A 27,124-nucleotide genomic window follows, 5' to 3' on the forward strand; every position below is an offset into this window, starting at 1 on the left:
CTTCTTTCTTAATTAATTAGACTAGTTTTTCATGCCTAGACACATTAATACCTTAAAACTTCATTAATTAATCTAAATCTCTCATTTTAACCTAAAAAGTCTTTATTTACAAAACTGTTGTTAATGATGAATTCCCTTACTTTGACTTTCTAGAGTGTAGTTGACTGAAGGTTTGACCAATGATTTTCCACATCTAAATCACTTATTCCTAGAATCAACACTTAAAATCTAGGTCTCTTGGCTATCCTATGATGATTCTATCTCTTATATAAATTATTTCACTAAGGATAATACTACCACATTGCATATAAAAAAATACAAGTTATTTCTATACTGAGCTACCCAATCTAGAAAATTGGGATGTTAAAAATGTGTCACTTGAATACTTAAAATCTTCTGGTATTTATATGATTCAAAGAACAAGTGACTATCATCTTTAAACAATTTTCTATTTGGGTCTTAAGCATCGTTTGAAGTAGGGTGTCCGCTCAAGCATTAATTGCAACATTGGATGCTTGTCAACTTTGAGATGATAAAACATTCTACTTATCTTCCTTGAAAAATACTCTACAATTGGTTTTAGAGGACAAATTACCTTTTGCTTAGAAAAATCTTACACCTAACAGTGACACTTCTTTTTATGTGAAAGGAGAGTTAATTTAAAATTGATTTTTCTCTTACTTTCTTTTCTTCGACCATCCTAAGAAGAATAATCAAACATTTAATGCACAAAGAATCAAATGAATATAACATTAAATGGCCTTAAATTCTTCACAAAACCAGCATAAGTTGTTATCTATATCCACATACGTAGATATAACACTTTTTGTTAGCATTTCAAACACAATTTTTTACACACTTTTTGTTAGCATTTCAGACCAAAATTATTAAGAATCTTGATTTATGTTATTACTCAACACTTGTTTGTATTATGGTGTATTTAAGAGAAATTTATTAGTCTTCAAATGAAATTCTCTTATTGTAATCTCATTTGTTCATTTTTCACAAAATTAATAAATTTTATTTTCTTTGCTATTCCCTCCAAGGCATAGATTCATTGATACCATTGAATATTATTTTATTTATTCCTTTTGTCCTAAAATAAGAGTCATATTTGAGAAAAAAAGTTATCCTAAAATAAGTGTCAAATTTAGTTTTTTTAATGTAATATTAATTATTTTTTCCATTAATACTACTAATAAATGCACTTTAATTTTTTTAATTTAATATTTATATTACTCTCTTTCATTTATTTATTAGTTTTTTTTATCTGTATAAAATAACTTAAGTTGACACTTATTTTGGGACAAAGGATTATTAAAATCAATAATTTACAATCCCAATAAGACATTCTGAATAAAAATTACGTAAAAAATTAACTTTTTCCCCCTCTAATTCTCTTTTTTTTATTATGTTTCCTTATAAAATGTCAAAATTAATAATCACGTGGAGAAACAAAAAGTAAAAGAAGTTCTTTTTCATTTCATATAAAAATAAATGTATAAAATAATAATCTGAGATAATCAAATTATTTTCTTAATTAAACAAATTGCTTAAAGGGGAAAAAAAGTCCCTGCCTTGTTTAATAGGACAGATTTTGAAGAAAAAACAAAACAACAAAATGTAAAAAATAAACTTGTGTGCATACTTAGAGTGTCGTTTGTTTGTGAATGCTTCCCTAGTTGCTTCACCATTCCAAGACTCTCTCCATAATATAAACCCCATCAATGTTCCCCCACCATCACCAACAGGAATCTCCCATTTATATCACTTCTCAACTCAAAACCAAAAATTTCCAACTCTCATAACCTCTCTCACCCCTCTGCACAAAAAAAAAAAAAACTCTTACTCCCCTCTGACCATGCTCTCTGTCTCTTTCCAAACATAGAAGAATGCACCACCCCTTTGTCCTGAAATTTATTCACATCTAACATAGCCTTCAATTCCTCTCTGAGTGATGAGTATGATGCACACTCCCCACCCTCACAATTCCCACATCACATTATTGCCCACCACCTGCTCCTTTCACCATTAATCTTGATCAAACCAAAGAGGCAAAGAGCCTCATCCCTATGCTCCTATTTAAGGGTATGATATGAATATGACCCTTTAGTTTAAATTCTCTCAACACTCTACACCTAATAGCCTTGTTCCATAAAACCACCAACAAGTTTCCTTAAGGCCATGGCTGGTCAGAAGCTTCATGGGGGTTCAAGCATGACACTTTTGCTCCAAAAAGAAAGACTTCCATGCTCCCCTGAACTTATTCAATCTTTTTGTTTTCAAAACTCTGAACCTTCTTTCCAAGGTGATTTGCTACCATCATGTTTTTGCTTCTTTATTCTTGTCTCTGGCCTTTTGCTTTCATAATCTTTTTGAAGTTGCTGAGTTTTTTTGTACTTTAAAACCTTTTTCGTCAACATGAAATTTCAAGAACAGAGAAAGACAAAAGAAAAACAACATATAAATATTTGTAGTTTTTTTTCATAACAAAATCAGAAGTGGGTTTCTTATAGATTCTGGTTTCTTTCTGATAAAGAATATATGAAAACCCAAGGAAAAAATTATTTTTTTTCATTGAAAATCGTTTATGTTTGAATTATAGCATAGTTATTAATATTAATATTTGGTGCCTTGAATTCAGGTTCAAAATCCATGGCTAATGTTGTGAACGTCACGCATAGGCCCTTCTTTCAAGGGCCAGAGAAAGAAGAGAACGGCAATGATGCGGATTTTGAGGTGTGCCTCCATCAACCCGGTAAGACAAGGAGGCTCACAAGTGAACAAGTGCAGTTTCTTCAAAGTAACTTCGAGGTGGAAAACAAGCTTGAACCTGAAAGGAAGGTCCAACTTGCAAAGGAACTTGGCATGCAACCACGGCAAGTGGCCATATGGTTCCAAAACCGTAGGGCAAGGTTCAAGACCAAACAGCTTGAGACAGACTATGGCATGTTAAAAGCTAGCTATCACGTACTCAAACGGGACTATGACAATCTCCTTCAAGAGAATGACAAGTTAAAGGAAGAGGTAACCATTGTTAGACATAAATAAAACCATTAGTATAATTTCCCTTTTTTCTCTCTATGAATCAAAACGACAATAGATGAATCTCAATGATTTGTGGCATTAAGGCTACTCGGTCACTTATAATACCTGGTAACATAATTGTTTACAAAAGATTCTACTCATCTATGATGAAAGTTGCACTTCAAGCATCTCACAAGGCTGAATTCTCAATATTTTAATACAGTTGGTTCTTAAAGTTGATCATGTTGTAGACATCATTTGAACATTGAGAGTTTTTAACAATAACAACAAACACTCAACATCTTTCTCTGCTCTTTTTTTTTATTTATAAATTACAAAATTAAACCCCCAGATAACCAATGCTTGGTAAGTACAAAGATAAAATTGACTAAATTTGTAATTTCATGACGAATTTGGTGTGTTTTACCATACTTTTATCCGAAATGGGTTAATGCCATAATGGTTGAATGGGTACAATTTCCTTGTTACAGGTTAACTCTCTCAACAGACTGATTCCCAGAGAGCAAGAGGAACAGAATTCTGATGATACCTCTTGTGATACTGTCAACTCACGGCATAAAGAGCATAAAGAGCATAAAGATTTAATCATAAACACAGGTTCTGAGAATGGATCCGAAGTGCCACTTCCTGTTAAGGTAATAAACAAACATGAAGATGCTAATTCAGCTAAAAGTGATGTTCTTGATTCGGAGAGCCGACATTTCACTGATGGAAACCAATCCTCATATATGGAGCCTGCAGATTCCTCCCATGCTTTGGAACCAGACCACTCAGATTTCTCGCAAGATGAAGAAGACATCCTCAGCCAAAACATCTTGACCATGCCGTTCTTACCAAAGGTTGAAGATGTCTGCTATGAATATGATGAACCAAATGAAAATTCTTGCAGTTTCCGGTTCCCACTTGAAGATCAAGCCTTCTGCTTTTGGTCATATTGAGTTACTATTAGTCGGGGAATGTTAAAGTTCATTAGTTCACAGCTGTAACTCTGCAGTAAAATATTTTAGGAATTGAAGTTTCACCTCAGTAATCTGCGTAATCAAAGTTCGCATCAAAGATAACTTATGTTGAGTGTTAACTAGGTGAAACTCCGATTTTTAATAAAATCAGCATGTTATTACATTAGGCTATTCACGATAAGCAAGAGTTAAGAAATTCAGTTTTGGTCATAACCCCAGTTTCAAAGGCGGGTTTCAAGATTGCAATGCCCCAAGTCTTATTAGCTCTAGGCAGGACAAGATATACAAGAAAAACTTGACCATTAGTTTTGATATTATTAGTGATAGTTGCACAATTCACAATAAATTTTTAGGTGGTTATCGTAACAAAGAACCTTACGAAGTCAATGTGATCACATTGAAAATGTTGACATCAACCGCAACCAAGTTGTTTGAACATCAACAGGTTGATACTTGCCCCTTAAGAAATTACACCCTCAAGAGGAGTGAAATTAAATTAACTGATTGGCAACAGTAGTATGTGAAAGATCTGACTTTGAAATCCAATTAATGAGGAAAAAGTAAGACACGCAAAACATGGTAAAATACTGAATCCTGCTGTACAAGTAAAGGTTTGGGTGTGTTTCACTTAAACAAGTTTTATTGGTGAGAACATTTTAGCTCCCTACAAGCTCATTCTGGTATTTTGAAAGCTTAGCGTAATTTATGTCGGAATTTTGTGGATTAGGATAAAATTAAATTGTTATATTAGTTACTAATTTTTTTTTGTTTAACCTGTGATGTTACAAACTATAAAACGAAACACAGGTCAATAACAAAATACGGAAAAACAAAAATCAAATTATACCTCCAGCCATTGTCATGAAAGAGCTGTCTTGTTTTGGTTCTTCCAAGCTCTCACTCTCTTTCTATGGATGGTGTATCAGACGAAATTGGAAGAGGTGAGCTCAAGAACCAAATACATGTGTTATATATAGGCATTCTACCTTCAAGAATGCATTTAGTAGCCATTAGTGGTTATTACCACCCATTAGTAGTCATTCAATATTTGGCTTCTCAATTCCAAAATTGATGGAGTTTTTCATTTTCCAAAACGTATAGACCAAATTATTGCATTCTCTCACTTGGTCCAAACGTTTTGATTCAATGATTAAAATAAGTCAATGTTAAATCTTCTTTAAGAAATGAATGAATATACAAATCATAGTGATAGTTTCTCTTATAACGAGTAATATCATCCATGTATTACAATATGCTCAATTTCTCAAGCAGTATACTCAAAGTGGTAATAAAACTTAATGAATAAACCCAATGTTTATTCTTGGTCCCAAACATAATTTTTCTCAAATAAATCAATGTGCAATTGAATATGAGAAAATATCATAATACAAAAGTTTCAATTTTAACCTGTATGTATGCAATCATAAAGTGGAACCAAGTCTCATTCTTTCTACATGATCCTTGAATTTAAACGGTGGCATGCCCTTAGTTAAAGGATCATCAACTCAGTGCTTATATGCTCAATGATCACTTTCTTATCTTTTACTCTTCTCTAATGGCTAAGTACTTGATGTCGATGTGCTTACTTCAACTTCGACTTTTGTTATTCTTAGCCATAAAGACAGCAGCTGAGTTACCGCAGAAAATTTTCAAAGGTCTTGAAATAGTATCAACTATCTTCAGCCCAGAAATGAAACTCTTAAGCCATACACCATGTGATGTAGCCTCAAAACAAGAGACAAACTCAACTTTCATGGTAGAAGTAGAAGTCAAAAGTCAAAGTCTACTTAACACTCTTCCATGAAATAGTTCCACCAGTGTGACACCCTCTACCCCTCACATATATACTAATAAGGAAAAAAAAATTCAAATATTAATTAAAAGTATTTTTAAAACATTTTTTTACAAGTCTTTCAAAGGGGAAAAAGGCTCACATTCATTTTCTTCTACATCGTATTCAAACTTGTCCAAATAAATAATAAAGTATTCTTGACTCAAACAAAGTCGTCTAAGCTTCATACAATTAATATAGAACCTATATCCTAATGTCACATCCTATCAGAGCGTTGCGTTCCCATGTCCTCTAGCATGAGGTTCTTCATAGTCATCCACCTATTCATCTGCTCCCCCGAACACAAGTTCAAGATCATCACAGGATTCAAACACAACAACACACAGAGAGTGAGTTATCACATTCCTAGCTAATAGAGAAACAATACAATTAAATATACATATTATATAAATGAGATACCACTTGCTTAAACATAGCTCACGTAACTTCACCACTTTGTCATTCAAAATTCACTTTTCAATCATCAATCACATTACACAAGAATCCCACACTTCGATCAAGATATAATAACACATCAATTAGCAAGCATATGCAACAGTTATGCTAAGACTCAATCCTGGTACCATGTCAGTGAAAAACCACCCTCGGGCGCTTAGGAGTACATAACAAGACACACCACACCATGGTTTTGTCAGGTCACTCTCACTAAGTAAGATCATAGGGAGACCAGTCAGGGTCACGATGTTTTGCGAGAATGCTCCAACCATATGGGATCAGCATAGGCTTAAAGGAGCACTCAAACCCGGTGACCCCCAAGGCCTACACTCCGAAGAGTCCGTCAGGGCCTCTCCCTCCTGATTCAGGTCCAACCCCTAAAATAATTTTTGCATGCAGACACTGCTCATGAATTATACAATACTCACGACCTTACACTCATGTTTTAAACACGTTCAACACAATTGCGCTACGATTTAACACTGGTTCCTAAATAGGAAACCTACATTTTCTCTTTAACACTGCGCATCAACGCTTTTCTCAAGATAACGCTGGTCGGGTTATTGTACAATTCATAGCTTACAACACAAGTAATTTCACATCAAGTGTTAACTACACACTTATCCACAACTAGAACTCATTCACAATTTCACATCTCATAGTGTCACAATCCACCATCACATGTTTACGCGTATTTCACAAATTAACACATGTTCAACTTTACACTTATACTCAATCTCAATAACAATATTATAATCTCAAAGCAACATGTTATTCTACAATTCATCACATACTCACAATTTGAATCATCATTTCATATCCTCAATATAACAATTTATATAAAAGACTATCACAACATGAGGACTAAAACCCCTCAAATAATATTACACAATTATATCAAAATCATAGGTCGAAATATACAAATATCAAGAGCACAATTTATCAAGCAATTTTCATTAGGACATCAATATTTTATTTATAATCATAAAGGAAAAATTGCAATTTAACAAACATCTCAAAATAAAATCCTAATTTAATTCTCTAAGGATCCCTACACATGTTCTCACTGATCCCCAACTGTGAATAACTCATCCCTTATCTCTAAGCGGACTCACGTGTCTTCCCACAGCGATAGCGTCATCTCTAACGATTTCCTAAGATTCCTCCAGTTTTTCCTCCGACTGCTCCGATAGAGTTCCCAAACGTCAGAGAAACGGAGAAAGGATTAAAGCCTCCATTTGGACTATCTTCATGCGATTCCTTTTTTTTCCCCCACGAACATTATCTCACAAATACCAACGGTCAAAGCGTGAACAACTAAACTTCGAACAATATATCCAAAGTTTACGACAATCCAACGGTTAACGAAACCGAGATCATAGTTTTACCAAGACGGCTCTGGGTTTCTGCGGGAAAGAAAAATGTTACAATGCGAGGGGTATTTCTCTTAGCTCAGACGTGATATCAAAATTCCCAACGGTGATAATGCTAGGAACTTGGTTGCAAACATGATGTTTAAATTTTACGACGATCCAACGGTGAATGAGTCCGAGATCGTCATTTTTCTAAGACAGGTTTGGTGGCCTGCGGGAAAAAGAGAGGGTTTTGGGAGAGGAAGAGAGAAAAAACGAAATTGGTAGGCAGAGGAGGCCGAGAGGTCAGTCTGAAAACTGACCTAACATGTCAATATTTATAACTAGGGGTATTTACGACCTATTATTTACTTTATTTATTTACTTTTATTATTTTATAAAAAAGAAACTCTATTTTATTCTCCATCAAATGAATAATAAAATACCCTTCTTATTTCCTCTCAAACCATTATTTTATTATAACTATTTTTCTTTATTTATTTAATTATAAAACATCATTATTCTCTAAAATTTTATATACGAAAAAAATGGGATGTTACAATTTCACCCCTCTTAAAAGAAATTTTATATACCAAATGCTCACCACTACTAGAGGAGAAGCCTTCAGGTTGTTTCATATAAACCTCCTCTAAATCACCATTAAGAAAGACTATTTTTACATCCATTTGTTGCAACTCAAGATCAAAATGAGCAACTAATGCCAAGATAATACGAAGAAAATCTTTCTTAGATATAGGAGAAAAAGTCTTTGTGTAGTCGATTCCTTCTTTTTGAGTAAATCCCTTAGCAACAAGTCTTGCCTTGTATCTCTCAATGTTGCCTAATGAATCTCTTTTGTTCTTAAAGACCCATTTACAGCCAATGGTAAACTTAAGGTAAACATTGGATCATTGCTTAATCCTGATAACTCAACCTTAGCTCAGTAATTTGACTCTCTAGGGGGCTATACAACTCCGAATTTGATGAAACCAATGGCATTTGTTAGCTAACATTCAGGGATACACCTTTTATGAAGACAACAAAAACTAATTCGATCATTTTCTTATTCAGTTTCAAGATACAAGTTAATTCACATTGTCAGAAAAATAGCATGGGCTTAAAACAACTGATTTCACTAAGCATTAGCGTGTTCTGATCAAGCATGGTCGTGCTTCATGAAAAACCTCTATTTCGTGAAGCAAAAGAGGCACAATTTAGACCTCAAAACACACCCAAATTCAAAACTAATAGCACATAACATGTGATTACATCATGGGAAACAAAACCCCTTAATCAATATGCAAGAATCAAGAATTCTCAAATTTCTAGGTTTCTAACATTCAAAGTCAAACACTTAATTAAACCATCCAATTCACATCAGGACATCAATTGACCCATCAAACATGACAATTTGTAGTTATCATTGTATAGGAAAAATTAAAACACATAAAGCACCCCAAAATTAACCCCAATTTGATCTTGTAAGGATCCCTACACATGTTCACTCTAATCCCAATTGTGATAGACTCATCCCTTACCTCTAAACGGGCTCACGTGTGTAGTCTAACTACAATGGTGGTGTCTCTAGTGGATCTCTAAGATTTCTCAAGTTTTTCCTCTGGTTGCTTTGCTAGGGTTTCATAGCGTTTGAGAAAAGAAAAAGGGATTGAAGCCTCAATTTCACTATCTCCATGTGAGGGGAATTTCTCTCTCTCTCTCTATAGATATTATTTCTCAAATCCCAATGGTGGTAATGTGCGAAAATGAGTTCCGAAGATGGTGTCCAAATTTCAGGATAATCAAATGGTTAACAAGTCCGAGATTATAATTTTACTGAGACAGGTTTAGGTGTATGCTGGAAAAAGTTAGGGTTTTGGGAAAGGAATCAGGGGGAACAAATCTGAGAGGAAGGAAGAATGTAGAGACTTATGGTAATTGTAAAACCAACCTAATATGCTTGTATTTATAGTTAGGGTACTCTGAGCCTTTTATTTACTCTATTTTTCTTTATTTGATTATTTTATAAAAGTTAACTCTATTTTACTTATTCATTAAATAAATAACCAATTAAAACATTCCTTTATTTTCTAAAATATCATTTTACTCTATTTATTTTCTAATATTATGAAACCCTTATTTCAGTTAACAAAAACTTTTTCCTCTTATTTATTTAATTTCTAAAAAAATCTTAATTTTTAAATAAAAATCTTTTTATTTATTTTACGAAAATCGGAGTGTTACACAGATAGTTTTTTTTGCAAGTTGTCCAACCTAAACTTCAAGATTTTAAACAAAAGCATTAGTGTTCTTCCAGTTTATGATGGACATTTGCATAAATTGAGTTAGAGTATCTTCCATCTTTGACATTATATCAGGTTGAGCTTTTGTTGTTGTTGTTGTGGACCCTTATTTGAAGGACCTACATATGAGTTATTAGAAGGACCTACAAAAGAATTATTTGAAGGACATACAAAAGAAAGGTTAGTTGGACCAAAATATGCATTATTATTTTTTTGACTCCAGCCATAAGGCCGATTTGAACTTGAGCCACCTCTGTAGCCATGGTAATTTCCTTGGAAGTTCTGTTGAGGTCTACCTTGATTCTGTAAATATGGACCTCTTCTTCTTGTTGTCAATCACTAGGTGCTGAACAATGGCCATTCTGATGGTCACCACCCCAAAAGTCACATCTCAGAAACTTGTTGAACTTGATGAGCTTGGTGTGTTTTCTATGATCCACCTTGTTGAAATTGTTGAGAAAGTTGGCCTATCTATTTTGTTAAGGCCTCTATTTATTGAGTCAAGAGTTTGTTTCGAGCTAGAATTGCATTTTGAGTATCCAGCTCCATTATACCTTTTCTTTGAACCAGAGCCCTATCATGGTGACTCTGTTAATCATTGGCTGTTATGGAGTCAATGATTACAGTTGCTTCCTCAGGGCTCTTAGACATCATAGTACCTCCAGTTGAGACACTAAGAATAATCTTTGTTTGAGGTCTCAAACCAATGTAGAAAATATGTAGTTGTGTAGCATCATTAAAACTATGGTTTGGGCACCTTCGCGGTAAAGATTTGAATCTCTCTTATGTCTCACAGAGAGGTTCATCAGACCCTTGGGAAAAAGTAGCAATGGCTGATTTTGCACTCACTACTAGAAAAGCGCTTTTCTACCTCGGTTAAAAAACACTTTCTACGACGGTTATTAACCATCGTCGTAGTCAACGTCATAAAATGTGAAAACTTTCTACGATGGTTCCATAAAAAATCGTTTTAGAAAAAACTATCATTCTAAGACGATTCTTAGCTAAAAATCATCTTAGAAAGATACCTTTCTAAGACAGTTTATCAGAGAATCATCTTAGAATGTATTTTTCTCTAAAAAAAACTAAAATATATTTGAGGATTCTAAGACGGTTTTTTTGAAAAAATTGTCCTAGAATATGTACATTCTAAGACGGTTTTTCAGAAAACCGTCTTATAATGTATTTTTTTAAATAAAAAATTATTTAGGATTCTGAGAGGATTTTTTGAAAAAATCATTTTAAAATGTCTATATTTTAAGACGGTTTTTCAGAGAACCGTCTTAGAATATATTTTTTTTAAAAAAATAAAATATTTTAATGGTATACGTGTCTATGTGAGTATCTAGCATTACAACATTGTAGTTTTTCAATTTAGGGTGCAACCCAATCCCTCAAATCCTATAGAACTCAGTTAGCCAACTAAGCAACACCTTGTGATTAGTGAATTGATATTTCCCTGATCAACTGATAACAATCATTTTATGATTAATGAAAAACATTAAGAATTATAACACATACTCCTCATGCTATCATAAACATGTTTTTCAATATTAGAAAACATCCAAAATAACTCTTGCATATCTTGGATTGCTTCCACCAATAGTAGGACACACACTAACCACATATAGAATATCAAAATAGATCAGGGTGTATGAATGAAATTGAAAATGCAAGTTAACAAGAGTATGGAAGGTCCAATTAATTATAGATGCATTAGATATATTAGACAATTAATTAGACTGGCAAAATTTGTCGGGCCAATAGCTTTTTTTTTTTTTAACTACATGTTAAATTAAAGAATAGAGTATGGCATGTCACATAGTCCAATGCTTCTTAACCAGGATTAAAATCAAGAAAACACAGCTTCAAAAGCTTCTTTTTTTCTCATGAATGAAACCATCAAACTACACTACATTTATTTAAAAAGTGAACTATGCTTTCAAACTTTAGTGTACTACTCGAACACAATGTTTGAATTTTTAAGCATAAAAATTTGTCCATACTTTTGAGTAAACAATTTTATCAAAGAAGAGTAACCGATATTAGTTCCAGTGCACAAGGAAAACAATTCAAGCTGACATATTGTGAACTTTAAACATCATTTCATCAAAGCCTTCAATAACTTGGATTCTAACCTTCACTACTAGAAGATGCATGATCTACATCGGTCACAATCAATGTTCTACAACGGTGCATGACCGTTTTTGATTATAATGATGTTGAAACTTAAAAATTTCAACATCAGTCCATAAGCGAACGTTGTAGTAAGCTATTTTTTTTCTAAATCGGTGCTATACCAATGACTGATGTAGAAACCTTGGTTCTGCTTTTTGAGGGCGGATTTTCTACATCATTTTTAAATTAAGCAACGATGTTGATCTTTTATTTTCTACATCGTTTTTAAATTAAGCAACGATGTAGTAAGCTGCGCTTTTTACATCGTTTTATAGAAAGCAATGATGTTGAATATGGGAACTTCTACATCAGTGATGACGTAGGCACTGATGTAGTAAGTTGCGCTTTTTACATTGTTTTACAGAAAGCAATGATGTTGAATATGGGAACTTCTACATCAGTGGTGACGTATGCATTGATGTAGTATGTTACGCTTTCTACACCGTTTTACAGAAAGCAACGATGTTGAATATGAGAACTTCTACATCAGTGGTGACATAGGCACCGATGTAAAAACATATTTAACCTGCATAATAATTTAAGGTTAATTAAAATAAATAATTTATAATGAATAAATTATCTATAAATAAAACATACTGTTTATAGTGATAAATATGACTATAAATAATTGATATAAGATATTAAAAAAAGTTACTGTCTATAAATAATTGATAAAATATATAAAACAACATTTTACTTGATCAAGAGGTCTCAATTGGTTGAGAATAGAGAAAATATCATAACATATGGTATGGAAGTTCCATCATAAAATATCATTCTTTTTATTTTGGTGAATCATAACATATCATTCTATTTCACCCATCATTAGATATATCTAGAAGCTTTGGTAATACGTTAAACAAATTTAAATCCATAGTATGTGCGCGCGCGTGCATATGCAGTTGTGTGTTTGTGCAATTTTTCTTTTATGTTTGGGCTATGATTTTCAATCTCAACAAATACAATGTTAGGGAATCAGACAATTTTGCTATAGATTTTGTTGACACAGTTTTACATACTTACTCGGATGGATGAATACAAAATGTTTATGGAGTTTAGTATTACTCATTAAGTTATGACAGAATTTTCAAATAATCTAATGCAGATGTTCCAGAAAGGCTCGCCAGTGGCCAGAGACGTGTCAAAAGCTATATTACATCTCTCAGAAAAAGCAGAGCTGAAGAGATTGGAAGAGAAGTGGTTGATTACCTCACCGGCATCATGCTCCAACGTGACCTCCGATGATACGGACAGTTTGAAGCTGAGAAGTTTATGGATTCTATATGTCATTATGTGTTTGTATTGTACAAACATAGTGAATAAGATTATGCATGACTACAACTCTACAACATAATAATTCTCATTTTGATTTAGAAATATTGTGTACAACTCTACAACACATTTTTTTTTTGTCTGAGAAATACTTTGTATATATGAACTCATTTGTTCAAATAATATTCTCAAGTTACTTAATTTTAAGAACCAACATCAGCAATTGTATTGAAATTGTTCTTGTTCACTTCCAACTTACATATATCTGTTAATGAACACAACTTTCATCAGCTCACGCACAAGCACAACCAATTGACATCTCTTTTCTCATTCAATTTTCCCTGCATTTCAAGCAAAAGAACAAACAATACAGCAGCCACAGTGGTGCAGTATCCATTCTAATCCCATTGTAATTCAATGAAAATGGTAAAATAAATTAAATAACGAGTTAACACTTAAATGCGAGCCTTGTCCAGAAATAACAATTTCAGTGATGGAATTGTTGATTACATGATCAGAAGTAATGGAATTATTAACCAAAAACTGCAGTCACACCTTTTTTAATTTATCTTCCTTGTCAAGTGTCTCTCTGCGCTTGTCGTTATCACCTCCCTACAAAGAAAAAATCCAAGTGAGGCTCACATCAAGTATTAGTACAACAAATTTAATACGTAAAACTAAACTAGACTCAATAAAGTTGTCATCATTGGAGAAATGCAAGAAGTATATGATTGCTTTATCATGACTTTTTTGGTTTGCTGTTTTTATGAACTTGAAATATGGTAATATATATCTGTTAATTTGAGTAGATATTTCAGTAATGTAGGTGGTGTTTGCAAAAGGAAGTATAGGCAAATTGTTCATAAAAAGTGGAAGCATATTACCATGCCACGTCCAAAACTGATAAATCTTAAACGAATATAACATAACATAGTCCATTTCTAAAACTAGAGTAGTCCATTTCCAAATGTAGCTATGCTCATTATTACGAATATAACATAACATAGTAATACAGATGTGAATAGTATTTTAGTTTTTCTTTTGCAGGATTTACCAGGCTTCATGGAATCCCTTGTGAAGCAAATGTCTGTAAATCTTAAACGCCTTCACAGCTTAGGGATAAAAAAGGTAGCAGTTGGGTTATTACAGCCAATTGGGTGTTTCCCTGGGTTAAATGTGATATTTTGCCGTACGAACTGCATTGGCCTTTTGAACGTGATCTCCAAAGATCACAACAAAATGTTGCTCAAAGCCGTGCAAGAACTCAACAAGGAAGCAGCAGTCAAATCAGTTTTCATAACACTGGACCTCTACAACTCCTTCCTCTCTGCAATTGAAACTATGCAGAAAAAGCGTGCAGGTTAGTTCTCATTGTGCTTTAAATAGAATTTTAACACGCTACGGATAAAATTGTAGAGGATAGCATTTGATATTTATTTTTTGAAGAATTATTTTTATGGAAAATGCTAATCAGGATTCTTAGAACATTATATATTATTTATAATCTTTTTTGTCTTCTCTTAATATTTTCACATTAAATATTTTTTTGATTTGGTTTCTTAATCAATACTGTTATGACACATTTGTTAGCAATATCTTTTTTTATATATCTAAATCATGTCAGCAAGAGAAATGCTAACAAGACATTATTATATGACATATGCTTTAAAACAGAATCTATATTATTGGGTTATGTGGGAAATGCTAACAAAGATTAGACCTACGTAATTAATTAATAAGACTAACAGTGTGTTGAAATGAATGCGTCAAATAATAATAAAATCTCAATGATGCTAACTTTCAACAATATATGCATACAATAATTTGTTATTTTGAACTTTTCTAGTTATTATATATGCAATATTTTTTCTTCTTCTTCTTCCCGTTACTCTAGCCAGTCATCATTGATAGCATTAGTTGATTTTGTGCAAGCAATTACTTTCTTTTTCTTAAAAAAAATTATAATAGAATAATGGAAATATCAGAAACTATGACTGTAGATAGTTTCAAAGTTAAGCACTGAGTATCTAATTGCATAATTATAAGAAAACCTCTAGATGATGACAGTTTTTTTTCTTTCTACATTATGCAGAAAAGTCTACACTGATGAATCCGTTGCAACCATGCTGTGAGGGAAACAAGTTGGAAGATTCATGTGGAAGTGTGGATGACGAAGGATCAAAGAAATACAGTTTATGTGAGAACCCGAAACTTTCTTTCTTTTGGGACACACTTCACCCTTCTCAAAATGGTTGGTTTGCAGTCTACACAATATTGCAATCTACTCTTGGCCAACTTATTACATGAAAAAAACTTCTAATCAATATTAGTGTATTTGGATTAGTTCCATGATGAAAAATAATCTATTAATCCTTCAAAGTTATTGTATATAGCTGTAGTGTATTAAAAAATCTGATGCATATCAACTTGGTTTTACTGATAAAAAAATTATTTAATCTAGGAGAAGTGGCAAAACTGTTTGCTGATGCTGGCTTAATATGTGTTGCTAGTCTGATATCTCCTTACAGAAGAGACCGAGACACTTGCCGTGCCATGTTACCTGATGCAAATTTTATTGAGGCAAGGCACCATTAGGCATTTCTTATCATTTGTATTAGTTAGTTTATATGATATTTGATAGTGGAACTGTATTTACAGGTTTTCATGAACATGCCTCTAAAATTGTGTGAGGCATGAGATCCAAAAGGCCTCTATAAGCTTGCTCGTGCGGGGAAAATCAAAGGTGTGTTATTGTAATGTGTTTCACTTGCGAAGGCTTTGTCCCACCCTTCTAAGTAAATTGTAATTGACACACAGCTAGAAAGAATATAAAATGAAGGAAGCCCAAAATTAAGTTTGTTCTGCATTGTTAACTACAATGGGAAGAATGCATATTTCAAGGAAGCATTTAACCCTATACTCTTTTTCTTGAGCCTGTACATGATGTTAAGAGTTAATAACTAGTTTGGTTCACAGATCCTTGTGGTTAAGTGTTTTAGGTTGAGCATATTTGGCTGTTGGCCATGGTATAATTCAGTAAGGGTAGTTTGTCTATGGACTTATTTTGAAGGAGTGTGGAAATTCTTGTTTTCATAATAAAATTTATCTAAAAAAATAAGGCAGTAGTTAATTGGTTTTGATGGGTACTTTCTGGAACACCAGACGTAAGATGACTTGTAGTTTGGCTATGGGTTATAACAATGAAATTTGAAAATCAATCTCCTTGGTCAGAGATTTGCTCCTACAACCAATGTTGCTAATTGTTGACAAAATTCAGGGCTTGCATTGCATCTGAAATATATTTTCCTTGCATTATCTTCATGCTTCTTGTTTTACAACTTTCCTTTATATCCAAACATTTGTAAAACATTGCTTGAATCATTTCTTAAATTCTAACTGCTGATTTTGAATTCTACCATGTGACCTTTATGAACTGTGAAATTGCACAGGTTTTACCGGTATTGATGATCCAAAAAAAGCTAACCAAAAAAGGCATGTTAAGAAATGCAAGAAGTATAAATACACCCAATAGCAATCATATACTATCATAATTCACAAGCAGTTGAGAAGATGCAATTTCTTGCCTGCTTAAAGATTGTAGACTTCCCATACTCTCCAGCACCTAAACAACAGAGATATTAACACACAAATAAGTTCAGAAAATAAATAACAAAAGCTAGTATTTGCACGGTATATTAAGAGATTGTGGCACGCACATATGATTCCTTCAAACTCTGGGGAGTACAACCACATTACGTATTAATGCTAATTGCTAAACTCCAAATAATTCTACAGATTGCTATATAAAATAAGGAAAGTCACACCTAGTAAAACACACCTAGTAATAAAAGTTTCTAAATATGCTTTTCAACCTTTGTTTCTAACTTGATTCTTGTTTCAATTTCTGCATCCTGCAAATGCACGCCACATTCATCAAATTAAAGCTTATTTAACAGTATTATTTCTAATTTAATAAGTGCCAAATTTATAAAGGACAAAAGACCTGAGCATTTTCTTCAGCATCAGCTTCACGAAAACGACGACTTCAGCTGCAGACTAAGCCCATGTTATCTGTTACAAAGAAGATGCATTGATCAAGCTCCACCAGAAACCGTTGTTTCAATTTTCAATACTCTCCTTTATTGCATACTTGCATTATGCAGCATTTATCATAGCTTATTTAGACTTGTGGAAGTAGCTTATTATGACATTTCTATAAAAACTCTATTTATTAGTTCAATAAACTTCCTGGTAAAACTTAACCAATTAAGTTCTTTTTAAATTAGTTTTCACTAATTAACGACATAAGTTCTTTTTAATTAATTATACTAGTCTTCATAATCAAGCTTATAAACAAATGCTCATTTGACAAGAGCTTATTGAATCCATTGCTTAATTAAGGTGTTTACTCAAAAACACACCCTCTATGAACTTGAGTTCACCTAACAAGAAGACATGAGCAGAGCAAACAAACACAAGCAGGCTCTCCCACCTCAAAGGAATATCTCAAGTCAACCACAAGCTAATACTTCATGCAACTTGCAATAATATATGCAAATAATAGATTATCAATCCACAGAATAAGACATCTGAATAAATAAATAAATAAGAAAGACTCAAGGGCACAGCTGGATAGCAAGAGTATCTTGAAACAAACTATGAATTGACGTTTTAGCCAGAACAGTTCCCGGCCCACACCTCAGATCTGAATTTATGATTATTCTGAGCAAGTTATTCAACCAAAATGCTACATTTAACAGACATTGCAATATTCTACTCCCTGCATATGGGAAACAATGTGATGATCACCTACAACTTGGATTTATTTATTAATTTTTTTTTTGGTTACAAACCTACAACTACTTGAATTTTATCAAATGGATAAACCCCATTATCAGATACAAAGAGTGAAGTTAAGGATAATTAAGATGCCCATGAGTGTTAAAAAAGAATTACAATTTCGGGCATGGAGCAGAATCAATGAATCATCAAGTTATCAATTCATTTATAGGGGCAAGAATGGTCCTATTTTTTCTATTTTACTTTTGAGGGTAATTATTTGATGCTTTGAATGCTAATTCTCTCTACATGAAGCATGAAAGCTTAGCAGTTGAAGTACCATGAAATTAAAATACATGCAGGGTACAACCACCTTATCATCAAAGTTTACAGCAGAAAAAGAATATAGTCGAAAATGGTACCCAAAAAAATCTACTGTTAAAAAACTATACAAAAAGGGAAGAAAAAAAGGAGAATATCTTCGCATCTCGATCTACATATGCAACACCAAACTCAGAGATCTCCTAAGCCAAAATCCACCCTCCATAAATAATCAACAACAAAAAAAAAAATGAGAAGGATCTTGAGGGAGGGAGAGAGAGAGAGAGATTGGGAATGCAACAGAAGAAAGAGTTCTTACCTGAGATTAATGAATGAATTAAAAGCGCCGAAAGTTATGAGGGAGGGTTCTTGGTTGGTTGTTCCTGCACCCTTTGGTCGGGTCAAAGTTGAGTTTAGAAAGGACACAAGAAGGGAGCAGCAACAGCAACAAAAGGCACAACAATGACACTTTTTTTATGTCTTCTTGGGAAAATACACTCACTGACCTCTCTTTCTCTCTCCGCCTGCCACTTTCAACTCCAACATCTTAACGCAGACCAAGCACCACTATATTGTTTTTGTCAGTTAAAATTTTGATAAAAAAAACATAAAACAACTTATCCAAAATGGTATTAATTAAGCTATCAAATTTAAACAAACTAAAAGCATTAACTAAGAAATTCTACATACAACAATAGAAATAAAAGGCATGTTAAGAAATGCAAGAAGTATAAATACACCCAATATTGAGAAGGAAAATTGTCAAATTTTAATGATGGAAATGGAAATTAAGCCAACTGAGAATTTCTTCTGTGACTAACGATGGAATAATCACAGGAGTTCTCAAATTCACGGTTAAATTTCTAAAGTGCACAACATAAAATTAGTACAAAAACAATAAAAAATAAAGATCCAAAGCAATGAGTGAGAACTCATACCAGAAAGGTCAAGGTAAACTTTACCGGATTATCATTGATTCAACAGACTCCAGAATATTCCTGTAAATGTAAGTGACTTTACATCTATGATCATATGCACAATTACAATTTCATAATGAGCCAGTTATAAGTGACAAATAAAAAATCTTCTGCTTGACTACTGATAATGTTAAAATTTTCAGAACCAGACAAAATCAGAACACTAGAAATAAACAAAGAACAATCACCTTATTCTCAGGCTCTTTTTGTTCAGCTTCATTAGTAGGATTTTCCTTGTTTCCATCTGCAGCAACATCATCCTCACCTGAAGGGTTTTGCTTTTCATCACCAAAATTCTTAGCAGTTTCATTCACTTTAGCAGTGGCCCCAAGTAAAATTGAAGAGAGAAAAGAAATACAGAACAATAAAATTTCATGGAAATAGTATAAAACAAAATACATGTGCAGACTAGAGGTGGAAATCAACATGTTTTTAACAAATATCTATTGTTATTGACACATAAAAGTCATTACAGCAGGTAAATTGTTTCTAACACTTAATCAAATACATCACAAACACGAAAGCGGTTGTTTGCATGTTAACTACAGCTTTGTACATTGGATGCTTCTAAGTTTTACAAAATATTCTGCCCATTTTTTTCGTAATGTTGTCATGATGTTGATGTCTAGCGGCGTGCCATCATTGAACCACTACACAATATAAAATACAAGTAATTAGTTACGTAGTGCTAAAAAATGAAGACAAAAAATGAAGACAAAATTTACCAGCGTCCAATTAGTCTTCAACTGCCCGACGATTATGTTCCACATCCAATGCATGACAAAATAGCCACACTCATAGGTTCCGCTTTGAACGTGACTCTACATTGAATGGAAAAAATCATTCAACGTTACAATTAACATGTTTTCCAAATGGAAATCAATTGTATCCAAAATCAAAATGTACGACTAACCTTCACTTCAATCCACCGCGGTGTACTGTGACCAAATTTCCCCTCACTCTTGGTTTCCAAAGTCTTAAATGCACTGAAAATAAACATTAAAATTGTTAGCTAATGTGGGCAACACTACTACAGTACCGCGGGTTCTATAACCAAAATTCCACAACTTAAAATGAGTTACTTAACTTGTTAATTGCAGCTTTTATATGAACATCTACCCTTCTACGCAAAGAACAAAACCAGACGACAGTATTTTTTTTAGGACACAAAACAATGAGCTGCCAATGTCCCCTACATTTGCGTGTACAACAGTGATGTATCAATAACACAAACATCATTTAACATATAACACAACATAGTCAACTTACTGATTCAAATAAGCGCCTAGATAGACATCTCGGTTCGATTCCTTAAGCCATTTTTCAATGTATTCTTGACATTGTCCACGTTTATCGTTTGCATTCAGTATAGCCTGCGGCTCAAGGAATCCATACACCGATCCTAGACCATTGCTTTGACTCAATTGGTCCATATACCTATTTTCAACAGTTGAAAAATTCAGTTAACATCATGTATGTAACGCAACAGACATACATTATTAGTGAATGACATCAAATATATTTACATGGTCCACAATTGTAGTATAGCTATGTTCAAACACTGTACGCCTGATATTATTTCATTCACATCAGCACACGTTATGAACAATGATGCAGTTGCATTTGGAATTCCAAATTTAGTAACATCCCATACTAACTCTACAGGCTTCTCATAAATGTCAACTAGGCTCTTAATCAACTCGCGCAAGGGGTCATCTACAACAACATCGTTGACCGCTTCAACAGCTTTAGTGTCTTTAGTTGGACTACTGCCCTCATGCTAAATATTTAAGGAGACCAACAATTAAAGTAATGTTAGGAAGTATGTTATGATATAGGTACTTATGTATAGAATTGGGAAACATAAAAAGTAAAATAACTCAATAAAGATTTTTTTAACAAGTGGTGTTGGCCATGCAATGAATGTGTGAAGGGCCTACCTGACACACTTAATCTCTGATGTTGGGAATGGGACCTCAGCGTCACCGTCAATAACTTGCTCAACACTAACCCTTACGACATCGTCTGCATAAGGCACATTGTGTATGGTCGAGCCTCCATCATATGTTTTTCCCAAGGCCACCAACTCAATTGAATCTTGGTGTTGCACATACAACCCCATAAGGGGTTCGACAGGAGCAACATCATTAGGCAGACATGGGTTGAGAACACTCTCCGCATTGCTCCCTTTTGTGCTCACTCGTGCTCCTAACCCATGTATATCTGGCTGAATATGTGTTGGGATCAACGATCCCCTCTGCGACATCTCAAGTATGATTTGTTCCTTCAACTCATCTTTCAATACCTGTATTTCATTTTTCCACTGTTCCTGTAGGCCTCCAATTATTTCAGCCATTTGTACTTGGCTGATCGACCCTGATGAACAACTGGAGCCACGTGCTGCCCTTCCAAAGTATTGACTTATTGTGACCCCAAACCCCGCTGCCCGAACACGGCCTCCATGATCCGGTCGCCCGATGGCAGTGTTCAGTATGTCTTCACGACCATGGGGGACAAAGGTACCCTGTCTCGTTTGTTCTTCCAATGAGGCCTACATCAAACACATTATAAATGTACAATTAACTTACAATTTGAACAACCAAGTCTTAAAATTATCAAAAACAAACAATTATTTCAAATTTCAGTAAATTGTATTACAAATGGAACAAGCAACTCACAATTTTATCAGATATTTCTTGTGCCGACTTTTATGTCATCTGTCCATATTGCTTAGTGCGTGCCAACACCCACTTGACATGTCTTTGAATGGGAGATGGGGGATCCGCAGAGTTTGGTGTATTCTCAGTTGTCATTGCGTCATGTTGTCTTTTGTTCATCTTCTCCTCCATCATCTTCTTTTCAAGCAAATCATACCCCCCACGAGAAAGTACATGGGGGCAGTCATTGTATTTTTGGATCTCTTGCATCTTCTTCCTGATTCCCTGTGATGTAGACATTTATTTAATAATCATCAAAGATTAAGTTGGCTTTATATTCACCAATTTTTTTTTGAAACATTGAATGATATTGACCTCTAACCTGCCAGTTAGGAGTTTTGCGGCTTGCAGCAAATTGCTCCCAAGTTTCTTTATCTACGTCATATTTGACCGGAGGATTATGTTCATGTTGACCTTCGGAGTTACCATACACAAATCTAGTCGTCAGGTTACATTTAAATTGCCTCCATCTACTGGCCACGGTGGACATGACCTTTTTCTTTGCATTTAATGCTTCTGGGATATCAAATTTTGCCTACATTACAAAGGGTTTTGTAAATGTTTGACAAATTGCATACCATTCAATTTTAAGAGCAAATAAACCAACATGTACTCAATATTAAAATCACTTACCAAAATGTCATTCCATACTAGGTCCTTTAGCGTGTCTGGAACATCTTTCCAGCTATTATGTACAATGGGAATTTTCTCTCTGGCCACGACCCCAAGATAACTGTGGAATTTCTCTTTGAATGGACCCGATCCTCGGCCAGTTGCGGCATCCACGTAAACAGTTGGTTTTGGCTGATCCAATGCTCGTACAGTCAACCTCCGTAGCCGTGTTGATTTTCTAGTATTCCTAGACTTCGTTGGTGACTGAATATTTGACTGCAGAGGGGACGCTGGTGGGGTTGCCATGAACCTGTCAAAGAAAAAGAAGTATGTTATAAACAACAACGTACTAATTTTATAAACTAACTTAAAAGGAAATATATCAACATTAATATCTACAAAACACAAAAGGCATAAGGTTATTACATGTCATTGATAAGAATTAGTTACGTAACAATGTTCTCCCATAGTCCTTCATCATGATCATTACGATTTGCATGTACATCGTCAACATAGTGTGAATCATTCATATTAGGCATAACTGTCGAAAAAGGTGGTGTCTCACAAATATCAAGCATCGTTGGATCATGTGCGTCATTTAAACCACTAGGTCTTCCCTGTAGAACCACTGAATATGTTGAATTGCAAGGGTCTTCGACATAAAATATTTGTCTTGCTTGTTGTGCCATAATGAAAGGCTCGTCCATGTAACCCACCTTGTTGAAGTCCACTAAGGTAAATCCCATTTCATCTTGCCGGACACCGGTACGGGCATTGATCCACTTACACTTAAACACGGGCACTCTAAAATCAGTATAGTCAAGCTCCCAGATTTGTTCAATGACTCCAAAGTAATGCATGGATGCTCGAATAGGATTGTTGTCTGATGCACTGCAAAAGTGATCCGAATCAGCATCAATCGTCACCCCACTATTTTGCATCGAGCTTTTCTCATCTTGGGACTTAGTATAGAACAAATAATTGTTGATGTGATACCCTTGCCATGTCGGAACATTTAGATTTGGCCCAAGAGCTAACAATCGTAATGTTTTGGAAGTAGCCTCATCAGCAAATATTGTGTGTCTAAACCACTTCATGAAAGTTCTGTTGTGCTCTTGCAAAACCCTCATCATGTTGAATCTTGGGTTAAGTGCGGCGACTTCTTTTTTGTGGGCATCTATGTATGGAATTACCTCTGCTGTATTATTCAATATATATAGATGTGCTTGTGAGATCTCGTGGCGAGTCATTGTCACAACATTGTAGCCTCGTGTACCCTTGCAAACTGGTGTCGTCACATGACGAGGTTCAGGTACCCCGACAGATTTAGCAGCTTCAATGTACTGCGAGCAATACTCAATACATTCTTCAGCAACATACCTTTCAACAATTGAAGCTTCTGGTCGGTGTTGATTCTTGGTATACCCCTTTAACACCTTCATGTACCGTTCAATTGGATACATCCACCGCAAAAATACAGGACCACACAACCGGATCTCCCTAACTAGATGAACAATTAAGTGAACCATTATGTCGAAAAATGATGGAGGAAAATACATCTCCATTTGACAAAGGACAATGGCAGCCTCATTCTCCAATTCATCCAATCTTGCAGGGTCAATGACTTTGCTACATATAGCATTAAAAACAAAGCATAGACGAGTTATGGCAACCCGAACTTTGTCAGGCAAGATTCCCCGAATTGCTACAGGCAGTAGTTGTTGCATTAATACATGACAATCATGAGATTTCAAGCCAACCAATTTAAGATCTTTAATGGATACAAGGCTGTTGATATTTGAAGAGTATCCTTCAGGGACTTTGACATTCCGCAAACAATGACAAAAACTCCTTTTTTCCTTTGTTGACATTGTGTGACATGCTGGGGGTAGATACGTTCGCGAACCTTTTGCTATTGGATGTAACTGCTCCCGTATACCCATGTCAACCAAGTCTTGACGACACTTCAAACCATCCTTTGTCTTGCCTTTAATGTTAAGAAGGGTGCCAATTAAACTATCACAAACATTTTTCTCCACATGCATGACATCTATACAATGTCTAACATCAAGATCAGACCAATAAGGAAGCTCAAAGAAAATGGACCTTTTCTTCTAGATGTTTGTCTCACTACTGGTTTTCTTTTGCGTCTTCCCAAAGATAGTTATGATGTCGTTCACATGATCATGTACTTCTTTACCATTTAACGGTTTTGGCGCACTTTCATTTTCTTGAGATCCATTGAAAGCTTTCTTCAATCATCGATATGGATGGATCTGGTTCAGAAATCTTCGATGCCTTGTGTATACTGTTTTCTTTCCATGTTTTAGTTGGACGAAACTTGTATTTTTCTCACATATAGGACATGCGTGATGGCCTTTCACACTGTAACCACTTAAATTTCCATATGCTGGAAAGTCATTTATGGTACAAAAAACCATTGCACGCAACCTAAAGGTCTCCTGCAAATTCCCATCCCAAACATCTACCCCGTGTTCCCACATTGTTCGTAGGTCTTCAATCAACGGAGCTAGATACACGTCAATATCATTACCGGGCTGTCTTGGTCCTGCTATCATCATGCAAAGCATTATGTACTTCCGTTTCATGCACAACCAAGGAGGAAGGTTATAAATCATCAACAAAACAGGCCATGAACTGTGACTGGTGCTTAAGTTACCAAAAGGGTTCATTCCATCGGAGGCAAGACCAAGCCTTAGATTTCTGGTCTCATTCCCAAAATCAGGATACAAAGCATCGAATGCCTTCCATTGCGGACTATCAGCCGGATGTCGGAGCAATCCATCAATTTTTCTGCCTTCAACATGCCACATCAACTGTTTTGCATCATATCTATTAGCAAACAATCGCCTAAACCTTGGTATTATTGGAAGATACCAACAAACCTTTGCTGGATGACTGTTCTCTGCGGTTGCAACATCACTCTCTTCATGGTTTTTGACCTTGTAGCGGGATACACCACATGTTGGGCATGTGCGCATTTTTGCATACTCATTTCTATACAATATGCAATCATTTGGGCATGCATGGATTTTCTGGTACTCCATTCCCACTGGACATAAGATCTTCTTCGCCTCGTATTGACTCTTTGGCAACATGTTATCTTCAGGAAGCAACTTTTTCAATAACACTAGCAATTCAGTAAAGCTCTTGTCACTCCAGCCAAATCGTGCCTTCAAGTTGACTAAAGCTAAGACCGCAGACAATCTTGTGAATGTTGTGCACCCAGAATACAAAGGAGTCTTTGAATCATTCTCTATTTTGTCATACAAAGGAGCATGTGCTTGCCGAAAACCATCCTGCCCTAGGTCGCGAATCATTTCTTCTATACGACAACCCGTATCTACATCGATTGCCTCAGTGTGAGACAATGTTGGATTGTCTGGCAATTCCCCATGCCATATCCAGTTTGTGTAATTTGGAATCTTCCCGTGACATATTAGATGTGATCTTATTTCACTTAGCGTCTGGTGTCTACCATTTGCACATTTTACACATGGACAAAAATATTTGCCGTGCAAGGAGGGGGCATGCATTTCGGTAAATTGGAGAAACTGTTCCACCCCAGTCCCATACTCAGCAGTGATGCGTGATGCTCTCATCCAACTTTGATCCATGTTGTCCGTTTGCTGCACAACCTTATGAAGTTATGTAACATGCATGCGACATCTCACTTTTCTAAGTAAAGGTGTGGCCCTATCCCATTCAGGAAGTAATTTTTTTTATAGTAGATTGAATACTACAAGTTAATTGTCTTTTCTAAATTTGACAAAATTTCGGCAGCATTTCGCCTAAGTCCCCAAGTACACAAGATGAAAGCGGTGATGTATTGTTATCCACCACATTCAAGTATGCACTCGGAGAACAAAGGGAAATGAAGTATACCGAAATGTTGACAAATTTAAGAAAAGAAAATTAACCTATACGTAATAATCTACTATAAAAAAAGATTCTTCCCAAACTGTCCAAACGGACAATTCAAGATTCAATACACCGATTAATACAAACTATCCGTATTAATCGATGTATAGAATCTCAAACGGGAAACTAAGGTTCGCTCACAATGCTCATAATTTAGTTATATAATACATCATGTCATATACAAAGAAGCATTCAATTATCATTGTTGTGAGTCAAAGAAATACAAACCTAAAAAATATGGTAAATAACAGCTACGACTGTGACGACAGTAATGGCAAGGCAATGACAGCAGTGTAGATTCAACTCCTCAGTACGTGGGAAAATTCATTGGTTCTAGGTTATTTTTCAGAAGCAACTACCTACAAACAAAAAACACATAA

General features: G+C 34.7%; 2 protein-coding genes across 2 annotated transcripts; both read left to right on the forward strand.

The window, feature by feature from the left end:
- The first annotated feature begins 1,724 nt into the window (after nt 1-1,724).
- On the forward strand, nt 1,725-4,162 carry LOC100804328 (homeobox-leucine zipper protein HOX20). Its single transcript, XM_003553158.5, has 3 exons — nt 1,725-2,308; nt 2,645-3,027; nt 3,519-4,162. Exons 1-3 carry the CDS (start codon nt 2,185-2,187, stop codon nt 3,984-3,986), a joined length of 975 nt encoding a protein of 324 aa, XP_003553206.1. The 5' UTR covers nt 1,725-2,184; the 3' UTR covers nt 3,987-4,162.
- Nucleotides 4,163-10,299: 6,137 nt separating this feature from the next.
- Nucleotides 10,300-15,870, forward strand: LOC100804858 (GDSL esterase/lipase At5g03610). Its single transcript, XM_014770555.2, has 5 exons — nt 10,300-10,366; nt 12,489-12,532; nt 13,230-13,409; nt 14,444-14,756; nt 15,489-15,870. Exons 1-5 carry the CDS (start codon nt 10,300-10,302, stop codon nt 15,701-15,703), a joined length of 819 nt encoding a protein of 272 aa, XP_014626041.1. The 3' UTR covers nt 15,704-15,870.
- The last annotated feature ends 11,254 nt before the right edge of the window (nt 15,871-27,124 follow it).

Source organism: Glycine max, chromosome 18, assembly GCF_000004515.6.
Source record: "Glycine max cultivar Williams 82 chromosome 18, Glycine_max_v4.0, whole genome shotgun sequence".
Taxonomy (NCBI): domain Eukaryota; kingdom Viridiplantae; phylum Streptophyta; class Magnoliopsida; order Fabales; family Fabaceae; genus Glycine; species Glycine max.